At 54.6% G+C, this 23,742-nt stretch overlaps 2 protein-coding genes across 2 annotated transcripts; both read left to right on the top strand.

Moving 5' to 3' along the window:
- The first annotated feature begins 960 nt into the window (after window positions 1-960).
- LRFN3 (leucine rich repeat and fibronectin type III domain containing 3) lies at window positions 961-8,144 on the top strand. The gene is made up of 3 exons (XM_082369472.1): window positions 961-2,135; window positions 3,696-5,132; window positions 7,518-8,144. The coding sequence occupies exons 2-3, from the start codon at window positions 3,712-3,714 to the stop codon at window positions 7,981-7,983; spliced, it is 1,887 nt and encodes a 628-aa protein (XP_082225598.1). The 5' UTR covers window positions 961-2,135; window positions 3,696-3,711; the 3' UTR covers window positions 7,984-8,144.
- A 765-nt stretch (window positions 8,145-8,909) lies between these two features.
- On the top strand, window positions 8,910-22,649 carry LOC309617401 (IgGFc-binding protein-like). The gene is made up of 2 exons (XM_082369665.1): window positions 8,910-21,114; window positions 21,428-22,649. Exon 1 carries the CDS (start codon window positions 15,259-15,261, stop codon window positions 16,105-16,107), a length of 849 nt encoding a protein of 282 aa, XP_082225791.1. The 5' UTR covers window positions 8,910-15,258; the 3' UTR covers window positions 16,108-21,114; window positions 21,428-22,649.
- Window positions 22,650-23,742: the final 1,093 nt, after the last annotated feature.

The following is a 23,742-nucleotide window of genomic DNA, read 5'->3' on the forward strand; positions in this document are numbered from 1 at the left end:
AGCATCAGCACAGGAAGACACCACTCCTGGTGAGTCATGTGTTAGTACAATTCTAGTAGGATATTCTGTGGGGCAGTGGACCTGAGTTGGGGAGAGGGGAAGGCAGTGGACATACTTTTCTGGGTCAACCCAGCCAGCCCCCTGCCTCACTCCCAATTCCTATCTTCTCCTTCCTCCATGGGATATCTGGCGAGTGTATCTTGAGGTCTAGCTCTAAATCCAGAGGGCACAGGGTCTTGGAGCCAAGTTTTCCCCTTGCAGCCAGGGCAAGGAGTCTTGGGAAGGAGCAGAGTCTCCCCTCTGGCCTGAAAGATCAGGCTTGTTGCTGGGCAGGGTTCAAGAAAGGAAACTCCACCTGAGGGAAGGACATCCCAGAGAGGTGGTGCTGAGGCAGAGGGACAGAAGGATACAGGCTTCTGTGGGGGCCAGGGGCTCTGGGATGGAGAACCACATTCAAGGCTGTGAATGAGAACTGGACACACACATATACACGTACCCATCCTCACAGCTGAGTTGCCCCAGGTCAGTCTGTCTCTGTCTCTGTCTCTCCCCCATTTCTCTGTCTCTCTGACTTTCTCTCCATCCCGATCTCTAACTTGTGCTGTCTCTTGTCTCTCTTTTTCTTTCTGGGTCTGTCACTGTCTCTGTATTTCCATCTCTCCTTGAGTATGTGTGTCTCTTCCTATCTCTCTGTCTCTCTATCTGCCTCTCTCTCATTCTACTCCTCTCTGTCCCTCAATCTAAGCCTGCCTTTTTATCTCTGTCTTTCTCTATCTCTGTGTGTCTCTCTGTCTCAGTCTCTGTGTCTCTCTCTGTCTCTCTGACTCTCTCTTTATCCAAGGATTCTCTCTCCGAAGCAAAGCCAGAACGACTCCATGAGAGGTGAGGCCAGGGGCGCGCCTTTGCGCGAGGGGACCTGCCTACACCTTTAAGTGCGGGCGCGCGCGGGGCCTGCGCCTTTAAGCACGGGCGCGCGCACAGCCCTGGGTTCCCGGCGAGGAGGCCGCGGGAGCGCCCGGACCCGGCCCGCCTGCCCGGCCCCCGCCCGGCCCCCGCCTCGGCCCCGGCGGGGGAGGGGTCTGTGAGCGCGGCCCCTCCCCCCTTTGCCCCCGCCTGTGCTGCGGTGCCCCCACCCCGCGTGTCCCTGTCTGTCTGCTCCCAGGCCTCGCCCCACCCCGGCCCCCGGGGCTGCCTGGCCGCCCCCCGCCCCCACCGCAGCCGCCCACCTCCCTCTGGGCCAGCCCCCGTCGCAGCCCGGGAAGCAAGTCGGGACGCCGCCACCCCAGATCCAGGACCCGCACCCCGAAATCGGGGGCCTGCACCCCGAGATTGGATCCAGAGATCTGGTAAAACCCAAGCCTGGGAGCCTGATTTGGGGCTGGGACCCCAAGACCTGGAGCCTGAACATCAATATCTGGGGCTGAAATCTCAACATCAGTCCCTGGGACCCCAAGATTTGGAGCCTGAACCCCAAGAATTGGAACATGGACCCCAAGATTTGGAGCCTGAACCTCAAGATTTGGCATCTAAAACCCCAAATCTGGAGCTGAACTCTGAGTTCTGTGCCTGGGACCTTGAAATCTGAGACTGGATTCTCATTTCTATACCCTGGAACCCACTATTTGGGACCCCAACCCTGAGACTTCAGGCCTCAGATTCCAAGATCTGAACCCTGGCATTCCAAAGGGCCTAAACCTGAGTTTGGGCCTGAAGTCCTTGCTGCAAACCTGAATGCTGAAATTTGGGGCAAATCTTGACTCAGAGCCCCAGTATCTGAACCCAGCACCCCAGTATTGGATCCCAAGACTGGGCTTGGGACTCAGATCTTAAACTCTCCATTTGACTGTTTAGCATCCCAGGACTGGAGCTGGGAGACCATGACTCCAAGCAACCCAAACTGGGGCCTGAGTCTCTAAAATTGGACCCTTAGAGGCCCAATATTTGGAGATCTAGGACCCAAAGTATCAAGGTCTAGAGACTCCGTGGCCACAAATCTGAGCTGAGACACAACAGACAGTCCCTCTACAGAGGCCTTGGGGACAGGGAAGGAATGACCAGGCACCCCCTCCAGAGCCCTGACCCCTGACCCCCTTGGAGCTTGAGGACTCTGCTCCCTGGGGTGGCTTCCAGCTCAGGTAAGGCTACCGGGAGACCCCATGGTGGGGAGGGACTTGGGAGGAACTTTGTGACTGGGGGTGGAGGTAAGGATTACCAGGTCCCCCTGGGCACCTTTGGAGTTTCCCCAGGAAACAGATGTCCCCTCACAAGGGTCTGCCTCCAGCTCCTGCTCTGCTTCAAGCACTCTCTGGACATTTGGCCAGCCCTGCCCCTCTCTGACCTCCTCTTCCCCAGTTGATGGCATCTCCAGGTCTGTGACCCACTCACCACCACCCCCTCCCCCCCGCCCCCCGCTGCCTCTCCAGCGTCTTCCTACCATCTGTCTTATTTGATCATCTCCAGCTGCCTCTCCTGTCCACCATTCCGCTCTCCAGTCTCCTTTCTCTGCCTCTCCTCTCACTGACCATTTCTATTCACCTCTCCTCTCTCTGATCATCTTTGACACTTCTGTCCACTGTTCTTCTCTCTGGCTACCTCTGGCCACCACTCCTCTCAATGACCGTCTCTGTCTGCCACGTCTGTCTTTGATCATCATCTTTAACCCCCCTGTCCACAGCTTCTCCAGCCACCTCTGTCTACTGTTTCACTCAATGACCACCTTTGACATTGCTGTCCAAGGTACCGCTCTCTTATCTTTCAGCAGCTCTCGCGCCCGTGTCTACCCCTGACTCTAAGCCTTGACCTGTGACTGTCTCTGACCATCTTTGACATCTTTTTCTACCACGCTTCTCTCCAGCCGTTTCCATCCATCTCTCCTCTCTGACTTCCTTTATCCGCCTTTCCTCTCTCGGACCATCTTTCACCATCTCTCTTGCCCTCCACCCACTCCTGACTCCAGCTGCCAGTCTGTGGCCATCCTGGCCTTTGTTGACCGCCTCTCTTCTCTCTGTCTCTCTTGCTCATTGGTGTTCTCTGATCATTTCTAACATCTCTGGTTGCCTTTCCTCTCTCTGATGACCTCTCCCCACACCCATCATCCTAACCAGCTGTCCCATGTCCAGCTGTCTCTGACATGTCTGTCCTCTCCTCCTCTCTCTGACTGCCTCTCTGCCTTTTGACCATTTTGGACCATCTTTGACCATCTCTCCTGGGTCTGACCACCCCTGGCCACTTCCCCTCTCTGTCCACTTCTGATCTTCTTGACCATCTCTAACCACCTGTCTTCTCTGGTCACGTCTGGCTACTTCTAATCATTCCCACCACCCTGACCAACTCTTCTCTCTTTGGCCATCTCTGAGTATCTCTCTTTGACCACGTCTAAAGCTCTCTGGCTTACCTTCTACCCACCCTGACTACTGATCCTGTTCTCTGACTGTCTCTAACCGTTTCTAATCACCTCCCTTCCCCCTGACCATCTTTGCACATTTCTGCTCCCTCGGTTCCCCCGTGAAACATCTCTCTGAGTCTTTGACCGTCTCCTCTGGCTTTTGATCTGTCTGACCAGTCCTCTCTCTGACCATCCTTGACCAAGTCTTCTGCTCTGTGACCTTCTCTTCTGGTCTCAGACCACCCCAACCCCCTTTGGCCCCCCCTCTTCTGGCCTCAGCCCGCCCTAACTCCCCCCTTCTTCCCTGCAGGCCGCCGCTGCCCGCGATGGCCGTCCTCCCTCTGCTCCTCTGCCTGCTGCCGCTGGCCCCCGCCTCGTCTCCACCCCAGCCAGCCACACCCAGCCCGTGTCCCCGCCGCTGCCGCTGCCAGACACAGTCCCTGCCCCTAAGCGTGCTGTGCCCGGGGGCAGGCCTTCTGTTCGTTCCGCCCTCGCTGGACCGCCGGGCGGCCGAGCTGCGCCTGGCGGACAACTTCATCGCGACCGTGCGGCGCCGTGACCTGGCCAACATGACGGGCCTACTGCACCTGAGCTTGTCACGCAACACCATCCGCCACGTGGCCGCCGGCGCCTTCGCTGACCTTCGCGCCCTGCGCGCTCTGCACCTGGACGGCAACCGGCTGACCTCGCTGGGTGAGGGGCAGCTGCGCGGCCTGGTCAACTTACGCCACCTCATCCTGAGCAACAACCAGCTGGCAGCCCTGGCGGCTGGGGCCCTGGACGACTGCGCTGAGACACTCGAGGACCTCGACCTCTCCTACAACAACCTCGAACAGCTGCCCTGGGAGGCGCTGGGCCGCCTGGGCAACGTCAACACGCTGGGCCTTGACCACAACCTACTGGCTTCCGTGCCCGCCGGCGCCTTTTCCCGCCTGCACAAGCTGGCGCGGCTGGACATGACCTCCAACCGCCTAACCACCATCCCACCCGACCCGCTCTTCTCCCGCCTGCCGCTGCTGGCCAGGCCCCGCGGCTCCCCCGCGTCCGCCCTGGTGCTGGCCTTCGGCGGGAACCCCCTGCACTGCAACTGCGAGCTGGTGTGGCTCCGGCGGCTGGCGCGGGAGGACGACCTCGAGGCCTGCGCCTCCCCGCCGGCCCTGGGCGGCCGCTACTTCTGGGCTGTGGGTGAGGAGGAGTTTGTGTGCGAGCCCCCTGTGGTGACACACCGTTCGCCGCCCCTGGCCGTGCCTGCCGGTCTGCCAGCCGCCCTGCGCTGCCGGGCAGTGGGCGACCCCGAGCCCCGCGTGCGCTGGGTGTCACCCCAGGGCCGGCTGCTGGGCAACTCGAGCCGAGCTCGCGCCTTCCCTAACGGGACGCTGGAGCTGCTCATCACCGAGCCGGGCGATGGCGGCATCTTTACCTGCATCGCGGCCAATGCAGCTGGCGAGGCCACGGCTGCTGTGGAGCTGACCGTGGGCCCCCCGCCGCCCCCCCAGCTAGCCAACAGCACAAGCTGTGACCCCCCGCGGGACGGGGATCCTGATGCCCTCACCCCGCCCTCTGCCGCCTCGGTCTCTGCCTCCGCCAAGGCGGCTGACGCTGGGCCCCCTACCGACCGTGGCGTCCAGGTGACTGAGCATGGGGCCACAGCTGCTCTAGTCCAGTGGCCAGATCAGCGGCCCATCCCAGGCATCCGCATGTACCAAATCCAGTACAACAGCTCAGCCGACGACATCCTCGTCTACAGGTGCAGGGTCCAGGCGGCGGGCAGTTTGGGTGCGGGAGCGAGGTGGAGGGAGGGTTGGAGGAACACCTACTGATACCCCAGGCTGCAGCACTGGAAATGAGGCTGCAAGGTTACAAAGGCAATCAGACAGCAGAGGTAAAAGAAATCAGGCAGAGAGGGTAAAAGAAATCCGGCAGCAGTGGTAAAAAGAAAGAAGGCAGCAAGAATAAATAGTAATCAGGCCAGAAGAGTAAAAAGATAATTGGGGGTGAGGGGCAACGTTGAGGGGATACAAACCAACTTAAGTAGTAAGGAGAAACCAGGTATTTCCAGATGACAGGGCTAGACTCAAGCCAGTCTGCAGGAAGAAAAAGAGATCAAGCGGGAGAGTACACGGATCATGGGAAAAATGCAGTGAGGCAGCCTGGCTGCAAAGGAACTCAGACCAGAGGTTAAAAGGAAAATGAGGCAGGAGGTTACATAGAGATTAGGCTTTGGGTTTGTGCAGTGTGACCTGCTCCATGTGTTTGGAGTTCCAACGTGGTGACATCTCAACTTTTGGTTTTCTAAATCAAATTAAACCTAGTTCAAGCTCCACCTCTGGGTGAACAGGAATGTTCAGTCGGCCACTGCTGGGGACTCCCTTCTCCCTTCTCTTGTTGCAAACACAAAACTTGGGGTTTACACACTCCAAGAGGCGGGTTACATAACTTCTGCCCCCAAGCCGGAGAGCACTTGGAACATCTGCTGTGGCCACATGTCACTAGTGGTGGCTCTCATCCAGGTGTGCTGACACTTCTTACCCAAGTCCAGCCTTGCACGGATGCCTGTGGATGGCTCCCGGTTCTCACTGCCAGGCTGGGCCAAGGGTACAGTCCCTGACACCTGGCTGCAGAGGACTGGGCCTCCCAAGGCCTGGGGTCTTCACCTTGTAAACCCAGTACCTGGGTTCCCTGTGCCTCCCCAGAAGCCCAAACCTCAAAAGATAGTCACTTGATTTCCTTTTCAGTCCTGGAAATCCAACGAGCTTTTTCCACTCCCTTTCGCAGACAGCGGTACTCAGTAGATCCCATGGAGGGCCCACACCTGAAAATCACACAAGTCCTATCTACCTTGCCTGGCAGGGGACGGGACAAATGCTCTCCTAGATCATCACCCTCCTAGAGATAATCACGGAGTTCCCTCATTAAAGCAGTTTAAGAATAAAACAGAGATTATAAAACAAGTTAAATCTCCAAGAGGGTGCCATGCTACAAAAGGAAATATAGTGGAATTGGGTACTAAGGATAAAAGGAAATGGGAAAGATAAGGATAAATAGAAACCAGTCCAGAGAGATAAAAGAGAATCAGGGAACAGAACTGGAAAGAAATAAGGCAACAGGGAGAAAAAGAACTCAGCAGTGATGACTGAGGCACATCAGTTTAATGAAAATGGAGCCAGATGACAGGGCTCACTGGAAAGCAGTCTGTGGATATGGTAATAATAACACAGCAGCGGCAGTGGGGCTCGGGGGACATTCATTGGCAGGTTAGAAGGAAATCGGGCATCAGCACTATGGGGGAATCAGGCGGTTAGACTAGAGAGAATTCTAGGTTTAACACTAGAGGAAAGTCAGGCAGCTGGAAAAGGGAAACCAGGCACCTGCTGGAGGAAAGTCAGAGGAGCAGAGGGAAATTAGGTGAAGGTCTAGAGGGAGACTGGGAGGTGGAATTAGAGGGAAATTGGATGGGCGTGGGGGGATGTGGCTAGAAGGAAATGGGCATCAGGTTAGAGGGATACCAGACAGCATTAGAACAAAACTGGGTGCTGAGTTGGAGAGATGTCTAGCAGCAGGGCTGGAGGGAACTCGGTGGTGGGCTGGCGGGAAATGGGGTAGTAAACTGGAGGGACTCAGGCCGTGAGCTAGGGGAGAGTAGAGTGGGGGGACCAGCGTGAAGTCAGGCAGGAGAGTGGAGCAAAGCTGGGCAGCAGAGCTAGAGGGAACTTGGGCTGCAGGCTGGTGGGAAACTGGGGGGCAGTGCAGGATGGGAACCAGGCAGTGGGGTATAAAATGAAACCCCACATGGGGGGCAGTGGGGCTAGCGGGAAGCTGGGCAGCAGCGCAGAGGGGAAGCGGGCAGCGACACTAGAGGGAATTTGGGCATTAAGGCCACAGGGAGATCACGTGGGTATTCGAGCAGCAGGAAAATGAGAGGGTGAAACAGGCTAACAGAACGGAGGGATATCGGGCAGCTGATGGGTATCAGACCAAAGGGAATTCCAGTAGTGGTTACAGGGAACTCAGGGGCTAGGGTGAAATGAGACAGCGGCCTGGGGGGAAATCCTCCAGCCCGGAGGGGTGGGGCAGAGTGCAGGGTGGGTGCTGGGCAGCTGGAGACCTGACTCCCACCTGTCTGTCCCTCCAGGATGATCCCAGCCGACAGCAGCTCCTTCCTGTTGACGGACCTGGCATCAGGCCGCACCTACGATCTGTGTGTGCTAGCCGTGTACGAGGACGGCGCCACGGGGCTGACAGCCACACGGCCCGTGGGCTGCCACCGCTTCTCCACTGAGCCAGCGCTGCGGCCCTGCGGGGCCCCACACGCACCCTTCCTGGGCGGCACTATGATCATCGCACTGGGTGGTGTTATCGTGGCCTCGGTACTGGTCTTCATCTTCGTGCTGCTCATGCGCTACAAGGTGCACGGTGGCCAACCCCCGGGCAAGGCCAAGGCACCTGCGCCTGTCAGCAGCGTTTGCTCCCAGACCAATGGCGCCCTGGGCCCCACGCTGGCCCCGCCGGCTCCTGAGCCGGCCGCACCCAGGGCCCACACCGTGGTCCAGCTGGACTGTGAGCCCTGGGGGCCCAGCCACGAACCCACGGGACCCTAGCTTCGCGCCCACCTCTATGGCTCTTCTGGCCCCAGGGGTAGCAGGACCCAGACACCCCGTGGGACCTGGCCTCAGACTCACCAAATTGCTCACGGTTTTTAAAACTGATGGGGAGGGTGTCGCGGGCACCGGGGCACAACAAGAAAGTCCTATTTTTCTAAGCTTGGGCCTGGGCCCTTGCCCTTGTCTCTGTCTGTTGGGGTTGGGGGATCGTTCAGGGGTCTGGAGCTGGGATGCCCCCTCCGGGGAGAGAACCACCCCCCCAGTTCTGTCTGAAGTCCCTGGATGAGGCTGAGGATGGTTATCCCTTTAACCAACAGACATTCCTTGAGTGTCCTCTCTGGGCCTGCCCTGTGCTGGGTGGTGCTGCAGTGACTCAGGCAGCCCCCAGCCCTGCCCCTCAGACGGTGATAGCTCAGAGCAAGCAGAGTCGTGGTGAGGAGGGACGCCTAGGGGACTGCAGGAGCCCAGAAAAGGGGCCTGTCTCAGCCCAGGGTGTGGTCAGGGAGGGCTTCATGAAGGAGACGTGATCTGAGAATGACGTCTGAAGGAGATAAATGGGCAAAGAGCAGTGGGAAAGGTGTTCCAGGCAGAGGGACAGCACAAGCAAGGGCTTAGGAAGTGCCAGGCACTGGGGGTGCTGTGGTAGAAGTGAGGCAGGAAGGGTGGGCAGGGTTCAGGACCTCCAGGCTGAGGAGCTCAGACTCTGGCCTGATAGTACTGGGGAGCCACGGAGGAGTCTATGCAAGGGAGGGAGGGGGTCAGGTTTGGGCTTTAGGAAGATCCTTCTAGCCGTTATGAGGAGGGTGGACCAGAGGAGAAGACTGAGGCTGGGAGCCTGGGGGAAACCAGGGCAGGGACCTGGGTGGGCGAGGACAAGGCTGGACCAGGGCCAGCCTGGGGGAGGGGAGTAGGGGGTGGGTGAGAGAGACATTCAAGAAGCTGAGTGGATGGGTTATGGAGCTGAAGGGCTGTGGGGGAGAGAAGTGTCCAGGGTGAGGCCCAGGGCTCTGGCCAGGGGAGGGACAGTGGAGCTGCCCTGATACAGGACCGGAGAGGAGGGGCAGGTTTGGGGAAAATGCTGAGGCCAGTGTGGGACTTGGTGGATATGGAAGGCAGCTGTGCTCACCACTGTACCACCAGTGCCTCTGGAACTTGGTGGATATGGGGGGCCCAGAGGATGGGCGTGCCACCAAGGCGTGGCAGCCAGGAGGCCTTAGGACCCCTGGTCTAAGACTGGAACTGGGGACAGAAATGAGGGCTCTGTCAGCTGTGATGGGGAACTGAGGCCACCAAATTCTCCCTATTTAAAGGACAGGCAAATAAAAACCTAGACTAAAAATGACTAAATAGGAGCAGTAGGTGAAGGGATGGAGTGAAGCAAACCAGGCAAGTCAGACCCAAGTGACTCTTGTGTTTAATGATATCAAGGCTGCGGTGACCTCAGCGAGAGCAGTGTTAGGGGATCAGCTGGGCAGTTGCCAAATCCAGCTGATCTGAGAGTAGGAGGGAAGAAAGTATAGACAGGGAGTGTAGACCCTGTGATTCTCAGGGTCTAGAGCCTGGTTCAGGTCGATCTGGGCCTTTCTGCCCCACGTCTCTCCAGGGCTGGTCGTCACTCAGTCTTGGTCTGCTCTAGGCTCCCCGACTCAGACACCAGACCTGGAGGTTTGCAGGACTAAACCCTGGGCCTTGGAAATGTTGAGCCTCACCGGAGATCCAGGAATGGGATCGGCAGTAAGAGGACAGCGCTCCCTGACTTCAGGCCACCTCTAGTGGTCCAGAGGCAGAGATGTGGAGGGAACACGGGTCCTGTCATTCTTCTCTGCAGTGATGTGTGAGGGGCATGGTGAAGAGAGCCCAAGACTGGATGGGCCATTCTCATGATCTGGCTCACTTGACTTGTCCTCGTGGGATAACATCCTAGATGCTGGCGAAGCTTTCTAGATGGGTGTAGGCCTTGGAAATGATCCTACGTCGGCCAAGGGAACAACCTAAGTCCCAGGGACCTGATCTGACTCCTGAGTCCTCCAGCAGCATCCCGAGTCCTCCTTCTTCTTGTTGTTTGTTACCCTTGGTGGCTGAGGTCAGGTGAAGCCATCAGGGAGAGCTAGGTGTCGTGGGTAAAAGGGCCCAGGGAGTGGGAGGATGGATACCTAGCGCCCACTACAAAATACCAGTTGCTGCCATGAGGGGGAGCCAGAGTGCGGCACCCCTCAACCCTCCTTTTAAAATTTGAACAATTTATTGCGTGCCCACTGTGTGCAACGCGCTGGGGATTCAATACTGAACAAATACAGGCCTGTCCTGCCCTCCCATATCTCACCATTTGGTGGGGGAAACAAGGGTCAAATTAGCAGGTGTAAAGCACGTATGGTGACAAGACAGGTCATGCAGGAGAGAGCCTTGGAACTGTGAGACCCTATAACCGGGGGACTTGACCCAGGAAGAAAGGTTGAAGGAGGCTTCCTGGAGGAAGTAACGCCTCTGCTGAGATGCTCAGGTTGGAGTTAACTACACAATGGGTGGAAAGGACATTCCATACAAGTGGAACAGCACTGCAGGAGGCCAGGGGGCTGGAGTGGGGTGAGGAAAAAGGGAATGATGCCATGTTAAGGCTGGAGAGCAAGAAGGGGGCAGATGATGCAGGACCCTGTAGGTGGCTTGGAGGAGCCTGGGCTTTATTCTCAGTGGCACGAGAAGCCATTGGAGGGTTTTGGGCGGTGAGGAGAGTAATGCTCCCTGATCTCAAGGAAGCTGGCAGTTCTGTTTGCATGTTCAGGACAAAGGTGAAGCACAGAGACCAGGGCGGAGGCTACTGTGACGGTCCAGGCTGAAAAGTGGCCGGATGAGTTTGGGACCTGAAGTGGATGGATTCAGAGGCTTGAAACTACCTCACCAGAGGCCTCCATCCCCTACACAGAAGGGGACAGTGTGGACCACTGTCCAACTACCCGGTTCTCAGGCAAGATTGCAGAGACCGGGAAGAAGAGTTGTAGAGCCTAGGTCTCTGATACCCAAGGACCCATTCCTTAGAAGGGGGAGCTGACTTCCCTATAGTGCAGGAATTAAGGACCTTTTCTAGGTTCAGGTGCTAGGACTGAGGCCATGGCTGGTCGGGGGGGAATGTGGACACAGGAAATGCAGGCCCAGAAGGCGGACATACACCCAGTGGTAGCTTATTACACATTCAGAAGTTGGAGGTGGGAGGAGGCCCATGGGGGCAGGCTGGTCCCTCTAACGTGGTCCCCTTCTGCCTCCCGCACAGGATGCCTGGACCATCCCCCACCCGCAGGCAGAAACAATACAACTGTGGACAAATGGTCACGTGTCTGGAATTTAAAGTTAAAATGTAGCTTGTCCAACATTGCCTGGCTGAGTCCACCAGTTTCCTGGGCTCAGAGAATGCTATCCTTTCCACTGTCCATCCTCCATCTGGCTTTGAGGATGCCCTGCACATTTTTGAGACCAGCTTTCCCGGGGCCAAAGCACCAGGCTATTGGAGCATTTTCTTGAAGACACTGTAGTCCTGGTACCAGGACTCTCCCCTGTCTGGGTCCTGCCAGATCCAACCCATGTGTCTGGGTGTGGCTAATCCCCCACAGGCCCTGAGGGTCTGGACATACCTGTGATCCCTTGAGAGGCCTCAGCTAATGCCAAGCATTCACAACTCTTTACCTGGGCACATATGTGGGAGAATCAGACAAAGGGTCCTCAGAAAGGGGATGTTTCTTTTCTAGGTTGAACTTGGGCATGGCTCCTGCCTTTGGTTCCTCCCTGACCATGCCTCACAAAAACAAGGTTAAGTATCAAAGCTCAGTGTTGCCCTGACCTGTGCAGAGTGATGCTGGGAACACAGTGGTGACCAACACAGCCCCAGATCCTGCCCTCATAGAGTTCAAGTCTGGTGGAGGAAGTAAACACTCACCAAACAATGGCAGCTCAGAGTGGTCAGGGCTGGGATGGGGGAAGCACAGGCAAAAATGATTAGGGCCTGTTTAAGCCCAAGGGACTCTGGGAGCCTAGAAGGGGCTCCTAACTGAGCCTGGAATGGGAGGTGGGGAGAATCCAAGATTTCCTGAAGGCAGGGCCGGCTTCATGGCAGCGTGCCCTGTGTAGTCGCGCAGCACCCTGTGTTTAAAAGGACGCTGTGCTTGGCTGATGCCCTGCTGTCACCATCATGAAATTCTTAATGATTTTTGAACAAGGGACTCCACATTTTCACTTTGCACTGGGCCCTGCACACTTGAAGGATATACAAAGAGAGCCGGGAGAAGAGAGGGTCTTCCAAGGAGAGAGAACATTGTATGCAAGGAAGGGAAGGGAAGAGAGAGGATTGTGCACTTGGAGAGCTGGTCAAAGTTCCGTGTAGCTGGAGCACAGAGTGCGAGAAGGGGGGACGGTGACAGGTGAGCTTAAGAAGTGGGCGGACGCTGCTGCCAGGCTTACGAACTGTGACTCCACACCAGGGGCACTGGAGCCACGGGAGGGGCAGGATCGGGTTTGGACCTTAGATCTATGGTGGGGAGGGTGGGGAGGGGTACATGGCACAGAACAAGGTCAAGGTGGGAGGCTCATTTGCCTTAGGAGGGGTTGGGAGTGTCTGGCCACTGGTTAGGCTTTTGAAGAGCCTTGAATGCTTGGGTGACAGACACCCCAGTGTACCAGGAGACGGGCTGGGGAGATTCCACAGCCACAGGCTGAACCCAGAGCTTCATTTTCACTTGAAGATTTTCACTGTTGAGTGTGGGAGGGGAGTACACAAGGGTAGGTTAAAGGGTGTCACTGGTAAGTACTTGAAAATCTTCTTTTTATATGAGAACTCACATGGATAGACTGATGGAGGTGAATGCAAAATTGATGAGAATTTAGAGTATAAAATGTGAGACTTCAAAGGACTTTATTCTCGGTATATTGTGGCTTCACCTCTGTGGAACCCCTGGGGTACACTTCACTCTGGATAAAACATCAGTTCTTTGGGAACTTCCTCTTCATCCACAGCCCTGAATGCTGTGGTCCCCAGGGCTGGGAACTCACCGCCTTCCTGCTTCTCCACTCATCCCTGGTTTGGAAACTAAGATCCTGCATGCCGCGTGGCGCGACCAGGAAAAAAAAAAAAGTCTAGCACATATGTTCTCCACCTCAGGCTGGAAGGGAATCACTGCTCCCTGAAAGGCCCACCCCTTTATACTCCCACACCTTCCCTCACCTTGATCCCTATGCCCTCCCTCACCTCCTCTGCTTGTGATGAAGAGCCTGGGAAGGATCTTAAGCAGGTGTGAAATGAAGCTACTGAAAGAAAGTCGGTTCCTTCTTGAATTCTCCCCCTACTCCTCCCACCAAAGGCAAGGGTTCTGGGGGGAAAGGGACTAGGGGTGCAGGCTCCTGGGACCTGAGGGAGGGAGGGGCTGGAAACTGTATCCAAGGTCCCTTGCCTTTCCCTGTCTAGAGCCCCAGCCTTGCCATTCCTCCCGGATCCTCCATGGACCGTGCGGCTCCACTCTTCTCCGGCTCAGGACTTTCTGGGACGACGGGAGTGACTGGAAGCCATTGTCTTCCCTTGGGGAGCTCCACCCCCCGATCCTCCAGACCTCCACATCGGGCACATGGTGTCCTCTCCCACCTGGCTCCAGCCCTAGGGGTCCAGGCCCCAGCCCCCACCTTCAGGTCCCCAGTCCTCCTCCCTCACACACAGAAAACCAGTTTCTATCTCCCTCCTTCTGCAGAATCCCAAAGGCTCCTGGCACCCTGGCGCCCTCCTTCCCAGGATCCCAAAAGTTCAAGCCTGAAGCTTCTCCCTCCTCAGCAGGCTCAGGAGCCCTGCTCCTCTCTTCTGAGGAACCATGGTATTCTTGCCTTGCTCCCGTCCATCCCCTGATTTGTAATTCTCTGTCTCAAACTTGGAGCCGTCACCTCCCCCAAACACAACCACTGCCTCCACACTCGAAGGCCCTCCTCTGAAGAAATATCTTTCTTGTCTCTCTTGGTCTTTACGTCTCTCCACCACTCTCAGCTCTCTCTACATTCCTGACTCTGCCTGTCTCTCTCCCCACACCCGTCTCTCCATCTCCCTGTAATTTTCTTGTATTTTTTCCTCTCCCTCTTTCAGTGTCTCTGCTCATCTCTGCCTCTCCCCTCCCCATCTCTGTCTCTCCCCTCTTCCCTCTCTGTCCCTCTCCCTCCGCTCTCTGTCTGTCTGCCCCTTCTCCCTGACCCCGCCCACATAATTAGGCCTCATTATGATCCATGGCACCAGGTCAGGCTGGAGCCAGTTTTAATGGGGACATCAGTGTGCTGACCCTGGGAGAGTGCTGAGGGCCAGGCCCAGGCATCTGGGACTATAAATGCCCCCACAATGTGCCCGGCCTCAGTCTAGCTCCTGGCAGGTGAGATCCCCAATCTTGCCTTTTTCCTGGGGCTTGGAGGTGCAAGCCCTTCTCTGGGATTCCTCTTGTGTCCCCTTCCACTCCTGCAGTAGGAGGGCTGGAGGGCAGAGTGGCAGGAGAGACTGCACTGACTAGCCTGGATCTGGCCACTCCCTCTCCAGCCACGGCTGCCCCGTGTGTGAGCACCTGCCCCGCTGTGCCTCGGTGCCCTGAGTTTCCTATGGGGTGAGTGACCCATGGGAGATGCAGAAGGCTGGTGAGCTGGTCTGGATCTGCAGCAGAGGACTGGTTGTGCCGTCTGGGGTTGGAGGGCTGCCTGGCAAGTTCTGCAACAGGGGATTGGCCACAGTGGAGCTTCTTGGGACAGGGCCCTGGCCAGCTGGGACAAAGGACTGTTTGGGGAGACTCTGTGACAAGGAATTGGCCAAACTGCTTGTGGGAAGGGGAACAGTCAGGCCTTTCTGGGACGACGGTCTAATGGAGGCAACTTTATTTTAAGTTAATGTTTATATACCATTGTTCCGTGGCCTTTACGTATATTATCTCGTCTAATCTCCCCATAGCTCTGTGAAGTGTGGGCTAAACACTGCCTCTTACAGATGAGGCAAGTGTGGCCCAGAGGTTAAATACCTTGCCCACAGTTCACATGGCCAGGGAGTGGTATAGTCAGCATTAGAATATGATGTGTTTGGCCTCAAAATCCACCGGATTATGCTGACGCCTTCCCATCCCCTCCCGGTTCCCTCAGGCCCGGGGGCTGCGTTTGTAGGTTTCCAGGGCCGTGACTTCATCATGGCTTTCTTGGAGTACCGGCGCTGAGAAGGCCAACTTCCGGCTGTAGGTGTCGCCACCGCCCAAAGGGCCCCTGGTGCTAGTGAGGGCGCACCCGATGCACCACTGCGTGGGTTCGCGGCGGGCGGCGGGCAGCGAGGTGCGCCTAGAGGCGTCGCGGCCGATGGGAGTGACAGTGGTGACCGCGAGTAGGCGCGCCTCCCTGGACACGGCACTGGCTCTTCCGCGCCACCTGCTGGGTACTCGTTACGTGGTGGTGACGCCGCCGCTGCAGCCCCACGACCCGCACAAGGAGTTTGCCGTGGTGGCAGGCGCTCGGCCCACGTGCCTGAGCCTCACGCCTCCCGTGCGGGTCCTGCTGGACGGCGTCGAGCACGCTGCCCGCCGGCCCCTCCTCGTACACCTTGAGCCTTTCCAGGCACTGCAGGTGCAGAGCTCAGAAGACCTGTCGGGCACCTGCGTGGTGGCCACTCATCCCGTCGCGCTGCTGACTGGTCACTGTCGCCTGCAAGAGGGAGACAAGGCCTGTGGCTACGTGTCCAAACTGCTGTCCCAGGGTCTCTGGGGCCCCGTCTACGCCGTGCCTCCGTTCGCGCTGGCGTATCCGGGGCCCCGAGACCTTGTGCACTTGGCGGCTGGCAGCCCCGGCGGCCGATGTTTGCGGAGGAGGCAGCGCCGAAGGAGCGCGGGCTCTGCGCCCTGGCTCCTTCCTGCACTTAGACGTGGACCTGGTGCGCCCGCTTGTGCTGCGCTCTTCGGCCCGTCTGCAGGTTCTTTTTCTGGCCGGGGCCGCGGCCCTCGACGGCGTCGCCTACGATCCTTTCTTTTCTCTCGGGCTCCCAATGGGCGCGTTCAGTCTAAGCGTAGCGCTCATGGAGCTGCCAGGCTTTCCCAACCGGCGGCCGCTGCCCAACCTGCACTGGAGCTTCATCCCCGCCGGTCCTGAGCCGCATCACGGGCGGCATTCTGGCCACAGCCAAGCCCCGGCTCAGGGCTTCGCCTGAACCGAGTTGGCCTAAGAACCGGGTCGCGGGCACAGTGGCGTGCACAGCCTGGAGACGCGCGAGGCGTCCTTCTGAGTGTTCAGTTTAAGCGCCGCCCATGGCGGGGGCTTCCGGATCCAGGTCGTCGGGTAGCCGGCGGTGGGTGAGCAGCCCTGGGGCCCAAGAGAGTCCGGAGGTGGGCACGTGATGGGATTTCTGGGGATGAGAGTCGAAGAAAATCATAACAATACATTCTGTTGCTCACATAGCAGACAGAGAGACAGTTTCTAAATGCAAGTTACGTCCCTCCCATGCAATCATTCCGCCTCACTCCCAGCAAAAACAAAGTGCTTTATAAGGCCCTACGGGATCCGCTCCCATTACCTTCCTGATCTCATCTCCTCTCTTGTCCTTCCCTCACTCTATTCAGCCACACTGGCCACCTTGCTTGAGGGCCTTTGCACTGGTTGTCCCCATGATATCCTTATGGGTCGCTCCCTCACCTCCTTCAAGTCTTTGCTTAAACGTCACCTTCTTACTGAGGCCAACCTGACTGCCCAATTTAAAATCTCAATTCCCCAACCTCTACAATCTCTAGCCCTTCCCTGCTTTTTTTCATAGCACATATAAACTTGTATATACTTACTTATTCTCTTTCTTTGCTACGTATTAGTTCCTTGAGGGTAATATAGTTTTAAGATACACAGTTAATTGCACAGCTTTAAAGTATCCAGCCTGGTGAATTTTCACATGTATGTACACACCCATGTAACCATCACCTAGATCAAGCTATAGAACGTTTCCATCACCCCAAATAGCTCCATGACGTCAGATCTTTACAAAAATGCTTTGCACTGTTGTATCGCTGGCACCTATGAAAGTGCCCAACACTCACTAAACATTTATGGAATAAATAACAATAATAATAGTTACAATTTGTTAAATGTGCACCACATTATATTCCAGGCACTGGGCTCAAACAGGAAGTTACTGCTGAAGGTCACACGCTCTTTTTCTTTATTACAGTATAAAATGTGAACAATGGGGTGGGAGATGGGATAAAATACTAATAGCTAATGTTGAGTGTTTAACCTTCCTGCTAGCTTTTGAGGTAGGCTCTATAATAATATTGTAATAATTCCTTTTTTTTTTCCTGGAGAAGGGAGGGGGAAAGGCTGGAATTCAAATCTTTTGCCAAATTCATACAGCTAGAAAGTGGCAGAGCCAGGATTTGAACCCCAGTCCACTTGCTTCCAGAGCACAAGGTTTTAACCACCTTTTTGTTTTGTTTTGCTTTTTGTACTGCCTCACAAAGACTTATAAATAGTCAAGACTTATGAGCTAAGTGCTTTTATATATATGTACATTACGTAATGTAAATCTCATAGCCACCGTGGAGGCAGATCTTTTTATTACTCCCATTTTATACAGGAAGCGGTTGAAGGTTGAAGTCAAGAAATCACCACCCAAATCTGCACACGGAGCAGGTGGCAGCTGTGATCCCAAAATTCGCTCAGGATGCTAGGGAAGATGTGCCTCTCCACCAAGAACGCGGCCCTCCACGCAGACTCAGTGTAACCGGATGCTGACCATAGTCCTGAATTATGCTATGGGAATCGGGATTTTGCCGTAACCCTGGAATAAGGAGCTCCCATCCAATCTCTTTCTGTCCTGAAAAACAGCAGGAGAACAGGAAGATGAGAGAAAAGTGAGGGATACTCAAAGGCTGGGGTTTCTTAGAAACAAAGACATGGACTTCAATTCGTTTATTCATAACGGCTCAGAGCCAGGCTCTGGAGCCAAGAGACCTGGATTAAAATCCTGCTTAAAGTCATGTGATCCTGGGCCCATCACTTCACCCTCTGACCCTCTATTTTCTCCTCTGTGAAGTGTGGTAATAATACCAACAACATCATAAGATTTTATGGCATTTTTAAAAATGAGTTAATAGAACAGTGCCTGGCACGCAGTAAATATTTGCTGTTATTATTTTTCAATATTTTAAAAAATATTTACCTCAGGCCAGGCCTGTCCTAAGCACTGGAGATGCAACAATGAACAACATAGACAACACCCTTACCCTGGGGAGCTGACATGCAAGCTCATATTCTAATCCACACCAAAACTCTATATCCCATCTTGATGGAAAATGTGCAAAGCCTTACAGAACAAACAAGGTTATTTCTTTAAAGTTCACTTTGTAGATGGCTAACTTCATGAACTAACAGCTATGAAAAAATAACTCCCCTCCCTGGGAATTAGGGGGGGATATATGTCTCTAATTCCCACAGGATATGTACACACACACACACACACACACACACACACACACACACACTTCTTAAGGCTGCTTAACAGGGCAAGTTGCAAGTCCTCACTGACCAAAATCAACCTACAGATGTGTTTGGACTTACTGGCACAGATATTTTTAAATAATTGATATGGCTGTTTTTAGATAAAGCCTGTGCTCGCCAACTCATCAAAGTCCTATTCTACACCCAGGCTGTGCTGATCATTTCTGTATTGTCCCTCAGCCCCAGCCTTCTCTTTCCGCTGATATGGGCCCCAATTCATTTTAGACTGGGAACCCTATTAGCTTCTGAATGCTGAGTCTTTAGTGCCAGGGACCCTGGATGCCAAGGGTGTGGAGGCAGGTCAGGGATAAGATTAAATGCCAGGATTCAATTCTGTGGCATCCTCTCCTCATCTCATCTCCAGATATTCTGACTGAGGAGGATGTGGACCCTCCCATGGAATCTCGTTCCCTCCTAGCGTCTTCCCTAATGATGCTACTCCAGTTCCCAGTCTCCTATAAGGACTATGCATGCTCCAGTGGGACCACATGTCACCTTTGCGAAGCACAAGGCTAAGTGTGTGCCTAGCACACAGGCCACATATGGATTCAAGACCATGTCCAGTTCCAACTCAGTATCTCTGAGGGACTCCAAAACAGTGTCCAACTCTCAAACCCTGGTAATGGCCAATCCAGGATCAGAGAGCACACCTGAACCAGGGCTTTTACCTGTGGCCATGGCTTAGCTGGGGCTTGCACAAGGAGCTGTGAATGGACCCTGGCCTGAATCTGTAGCTGTAGTTGAACCAGCACCTACACCTGTCTCCCTGCCCATGCTCAAAGCTGAACCAGAGTCCAAATCCAAGACAGTGTCTTGGTCTGGGTCAGAAACTGCCTTAGTGGCCAAGCCGGGGCTCAAGGTGGTGGCAGTGACTGAGCCAAGCTTAGAGGTTGTGGCTGTGGGGAAACCAGAACTTGAAACTGTGTCTGGGTCCAAAATGATGTCTGTGACCAAACCAGAGATAGCAGCTGGGACTTCCCTGGTGGCGCAGTGGTTAAGAATCTGCCTGCCAATGCAGGGGACACGAGTTCAAGCCCTGGTCCGGGAAGATCCCACATGCCGCGGAGCAGCTAAGCCCGTGCACCGCAACTACTGAGCCCTTTGCCTTGAGAGGCAGTGGGCTCAGTAGTTGCCCTTCAGTGCCACAACTACTGAAGTCCACGTGCCTACAGTCTGTGCTCCGCAACAAAAGAAGCCACCACAATGAGAAGTCCGTGCACCGCAACAAAGAGTAGCCCCTGCTCACCGCAACTAGAGAAAAGCCCATGAGGCAACGAAGACCCAACGCAGCCATAAATAAATAAATAAAGAGACAGTGGCTGTCTCTAGTAATGGGCAGGGGACCATCACAGGGGGTACCTGCTGGGCCTCTGGGTTACCATACAGCTACACTCTGAATGGCTACTCTTTCCCCATGCCTGGGGGCTGCGCCTACATGCTGAGCAACTGCCCTCAGACCCTACCCAGAGGCCTCCCTTCCTTCTGGCTGTGGGTCGCCTGCTCTGGAGGGAGACAGCTCATGCTTTGTCGCAACGCACATCTTTGACATCATCGTCACTGCCGTCAAACAGGAGTTCAGTTTTTTCGGGTAAGAATCACACTGTACAGAATCCTGGGAAACCCCATCCTTCTCTGTCTTTCATTTTTGTCATCTCTAAAATGGAGGCAATTATACAGGTCCACAGTCCCTTAGCTAAAATGATCGGGGCCAGGTGCATTTCAGATTTTAGGATTTCAAAGGGTCATACCATGCAAATGCCACATATTATATAATACCCCTAGTGGGTGTTACAAAATCACAAATATTAACATCTCTGCAGTGACATGTCTGAATATTCATACCAAATGGGATAAATTAAGACTGTAAGCAGCCACATGTGAGTGGCTATTGCTGCCAATTTAGTTCTAACATCAAACACACAAAACATCGTTCAGTCTTCAGACCACTTTTGCATTGGGGGATTGTAGATGAGGGATTACAGATCTCTAGCACCTACCTCATCAGGCTCCTGTGAGGTGGGAACGAGTTAACACATGAAAAGCACTTGGAACAGAGTCCAGCTCATGGTAAGTGTCATATGAGGAATGTTGGCTATGTTTATTGTCCCCTAACCCTGGCATCTGGAACCTCCAAATTCTCTGAGCTTTGGACATATCCTGGGACCACATGCAGCCACTGGCATGTCCCAGATTTTTCCTCAGGGAAGGTTTAGGGACATTGCTCTGGTTGGAAGCTTGTGGGAGCTAGACTATATTTAATTGTGGTTGCTAGCAGGGCAAACTGATGGAGGTTATGGATGTACAAAGCCACCTTTCAGCACCTTTCATCACTATAAAAAGACAATGGACTCTGGAGCCAGATGGCTTGGGTTCAAATCCCAACTTGACCACTTGTCATTTATATGATCTTGGGCAAATTAACCTCTCTGGGCCTCTGTTTCTTCATCTGTGAAATCGGGATGATGTAAAGACCTAACCCATAGGGCTGTAGTGAGGATTAAATGAGATGATATAAGGAAAGCTCAGAATGTGTATGTTGCTAAGACCTGATGCATGAGCCCACGATGGTCCATACTCCTCTCCACATCTCTTAAGAGCTCACCCTGCCACTTAGGAGTCAGGAGTTCCCCAAGTGCTCTTTTTTTTTTTTTTAATTTATTTATTTATTTATTTATGGCTGTGTTGGGTCTTCGTTTCTGTGCGAGGGCTTTCTCTAGTTGCGGCGAGCGGGGGCCACTCTTCATCGCGGTGCGCAGGCCTCTCACCATTGCGGCCTCTCTTGTTGCAGAGCACAGGCTCCAGACGCGCAGGCTCAGTAATTGTGGCTCACGGGCCTAGTCGCTCCGCGGCATGTGGGATCTTCCCAGACCAGGACTCGAACCCGTGTCCCCTGCATTGGCAGGCAGACTCTCAACCACTGCGCCACCAGGGAAGCCCCTCCCCAAGTGCTCTTATGGCTCCCCAGCACCCAGCAGCCTCCACTCCCGGTACCCAGCACCCTCAAATTCTCAGGGCTCCAGATTTTTACCCTCACCACTTGGGCGCCCATCTCCCAGGGACCTGACACTCCTGAATTCCTTCCTTGATTAAGGAATATTTTATTATTATGTACCAGACCTTGTTCAAGAAACTGAGGACACGTCAGCAACAAAGACAGACAAAACCCTTGTTCTCAGGGTGCTTATAGTCTAGCAGAGAGAGATAAGCAATAAATATAAGTTAATTACATAGTATGTTAGAAGATGATACTTGCTAAAGAGAAAAAAAATAGAGCAAGGAAAGTGAGATCAGGATTTCTGAGAGTACAGTTTTAAATAGGAGGGATGTAACTTAAGCCAAGTCTTAAAGAAAGTGAGGGAGAGAGCCATGTGGGTATCTGAGAAAAGAGCATTCCAGGCAGAGGGAACAACAAGTGCCTAAAGTGAAAATCTGCCACCCATGTTAGAGGAACAGCAAGAGGTCCAGGCTGAAGTGGGATCGTGGTGCCAAGTAAAGGGAGAGATCACGGGAGTCAGATTGTGTACGGCAATGTGGGCTCTTGTGGTAACTTTGGCTTTTATTCTGTGTGAGGTGGGAACCAAGGAAAGATTTTGTGCAGAGGACGGTTGAGATATCACTTGCATGTAAATAAGATCCTTGTGGCTGCCATGTGGGAAACAGACTATGGGGCTTGTGGAGGAAGCAGTGGGAGACCAGTGAGGAGGCTTGCTGCAATGCTCCAGGCAGGAGATGATGGGGGCTGGACCGGGGTGGAGGTAGTGAAGGAGAGTAAAATGTGGGTTGGGAACCTTCTGGGGCGTGGGGTTGGAGGCATAAAAATGGAAATCATGGGTTGGGAGACGAGAGACACTCTCTGACCTGGAAGTTCTTGGTGGAGGCTCTTGGTAATTGTGGGAAAGACCTTCGGGTCCTGGCTGAAGGCTGTCCTATTAACTAGAGGAAGTGGGCACTGCTAGCTCCTTAGTGGAAAAACTTATCTCGGTTCCTCAGAGGAGGACTTCTGAGTTTTGCATGAGGACAGAACTGGGTATTGGAAACAAGACTCCTGGTTAGCGGATGAGGGTGAGACCTCGCAAAGCCCCAGTACCCCAACCTTCAACCCCCTCAGTTTTCATCCCTCACTCCTCCTCAAATGCTCAGGAATGCAGCCTTTCTGGCTCTTGGGTTGCCAGGTGAACCACAGTGGCTACAGCTGTCGGCAACCCTGAGTATCACAAGGCTTTGGTTGCACTTCCACAGCTCCGAACTACGGGCAGAGGCAGGTCTGGGGCAAGAGCCGCCTGCACTGCACCTTGTCTTTGACTAGCAGCTCGCGATGTCTCTGCAAGTGACCAAACACTACCGTGCACACATGTAGGGCCTGTGCGGAAACTTCAATGGGGACCAGACCCATGATGTGGGAGGTCCCGATCCGCGCGTCTTCTTGCATAATTGTACCCTGCAGCCGCCTGATGCCCCGTGCCAAGCCCCCTACGCTGCGTCCTGCATCAGACCTGTGTCCCCACCAAAGACCCCAGGGCCCTGTGCTGTCCTCGTAGTTCTGAACGGGCCCTTTAGCCACTGCCATGACCTGATGCCACCTAGACCCTTAGAGACCAGCAGCAGTGCTTGGATCTGTCTCTTCCCCAACTACTCATTTGTGCTTTGTGACTTGCGCTTTGTGCGTGGCCCTCCAGGTCTAGGGGCACACCTATCAGCACCTGAGTGTCAGTGTCAGGAACGCGTAAGTCTTGGGGTCTGGGTCTGTGGGTCCTGAGGGTGGAGAATTCTAGTTCCTGGGGTCCAGAACTACTCAGTTCTAAAAGGCAGGATTCCTGGACTTGATGCATGGAAAAGTCCTCTAGGCAGCGAGGACTCCAGGCTCTGGAGTGAGAGTTCTGTGTCCCATGGCCTGACTTTTATGTGCTGGAGAAGGGACTTCTGGTTTCTGAAGACAGAAACTTTACTTTGTGAGATGGAGTTTGCTGGGACTGGGGGCTGGAAAGCTTCCACTTTAGGGGCACCAAGCTACCTGAGGATGCTTTGGCCTGGGCCTTCAGCCATAGCTTCTTGGTGGGTTCCCTGAGTGAGTGTCTGGATCCTGCTGGCAAGATGCTGTCACTGCCACCATCTTGTGTCACTCTGCCAACCACCAGAACCCCAGCCCGCTTTGCCCACATATGTGACATCCTCTTTCCCCTCGGGGCCCTTCCAGCTGTACTTTAAGCTGCTTGCACGAAACCCCTATGTCCAAGATTGCATGGT

Source organism: Balaenoptera borealis (assembly GCF_965194805.1).
Source record: "Balaenoptera borealis genome assembly, chromosome: 19".
Lineage (NCBI taxonomy): Eukaryota > Metazoa > Chordata > Mammalia > Artiodactyla > Balaenopteridae > Balaenoptera > Balaenoptera borealis.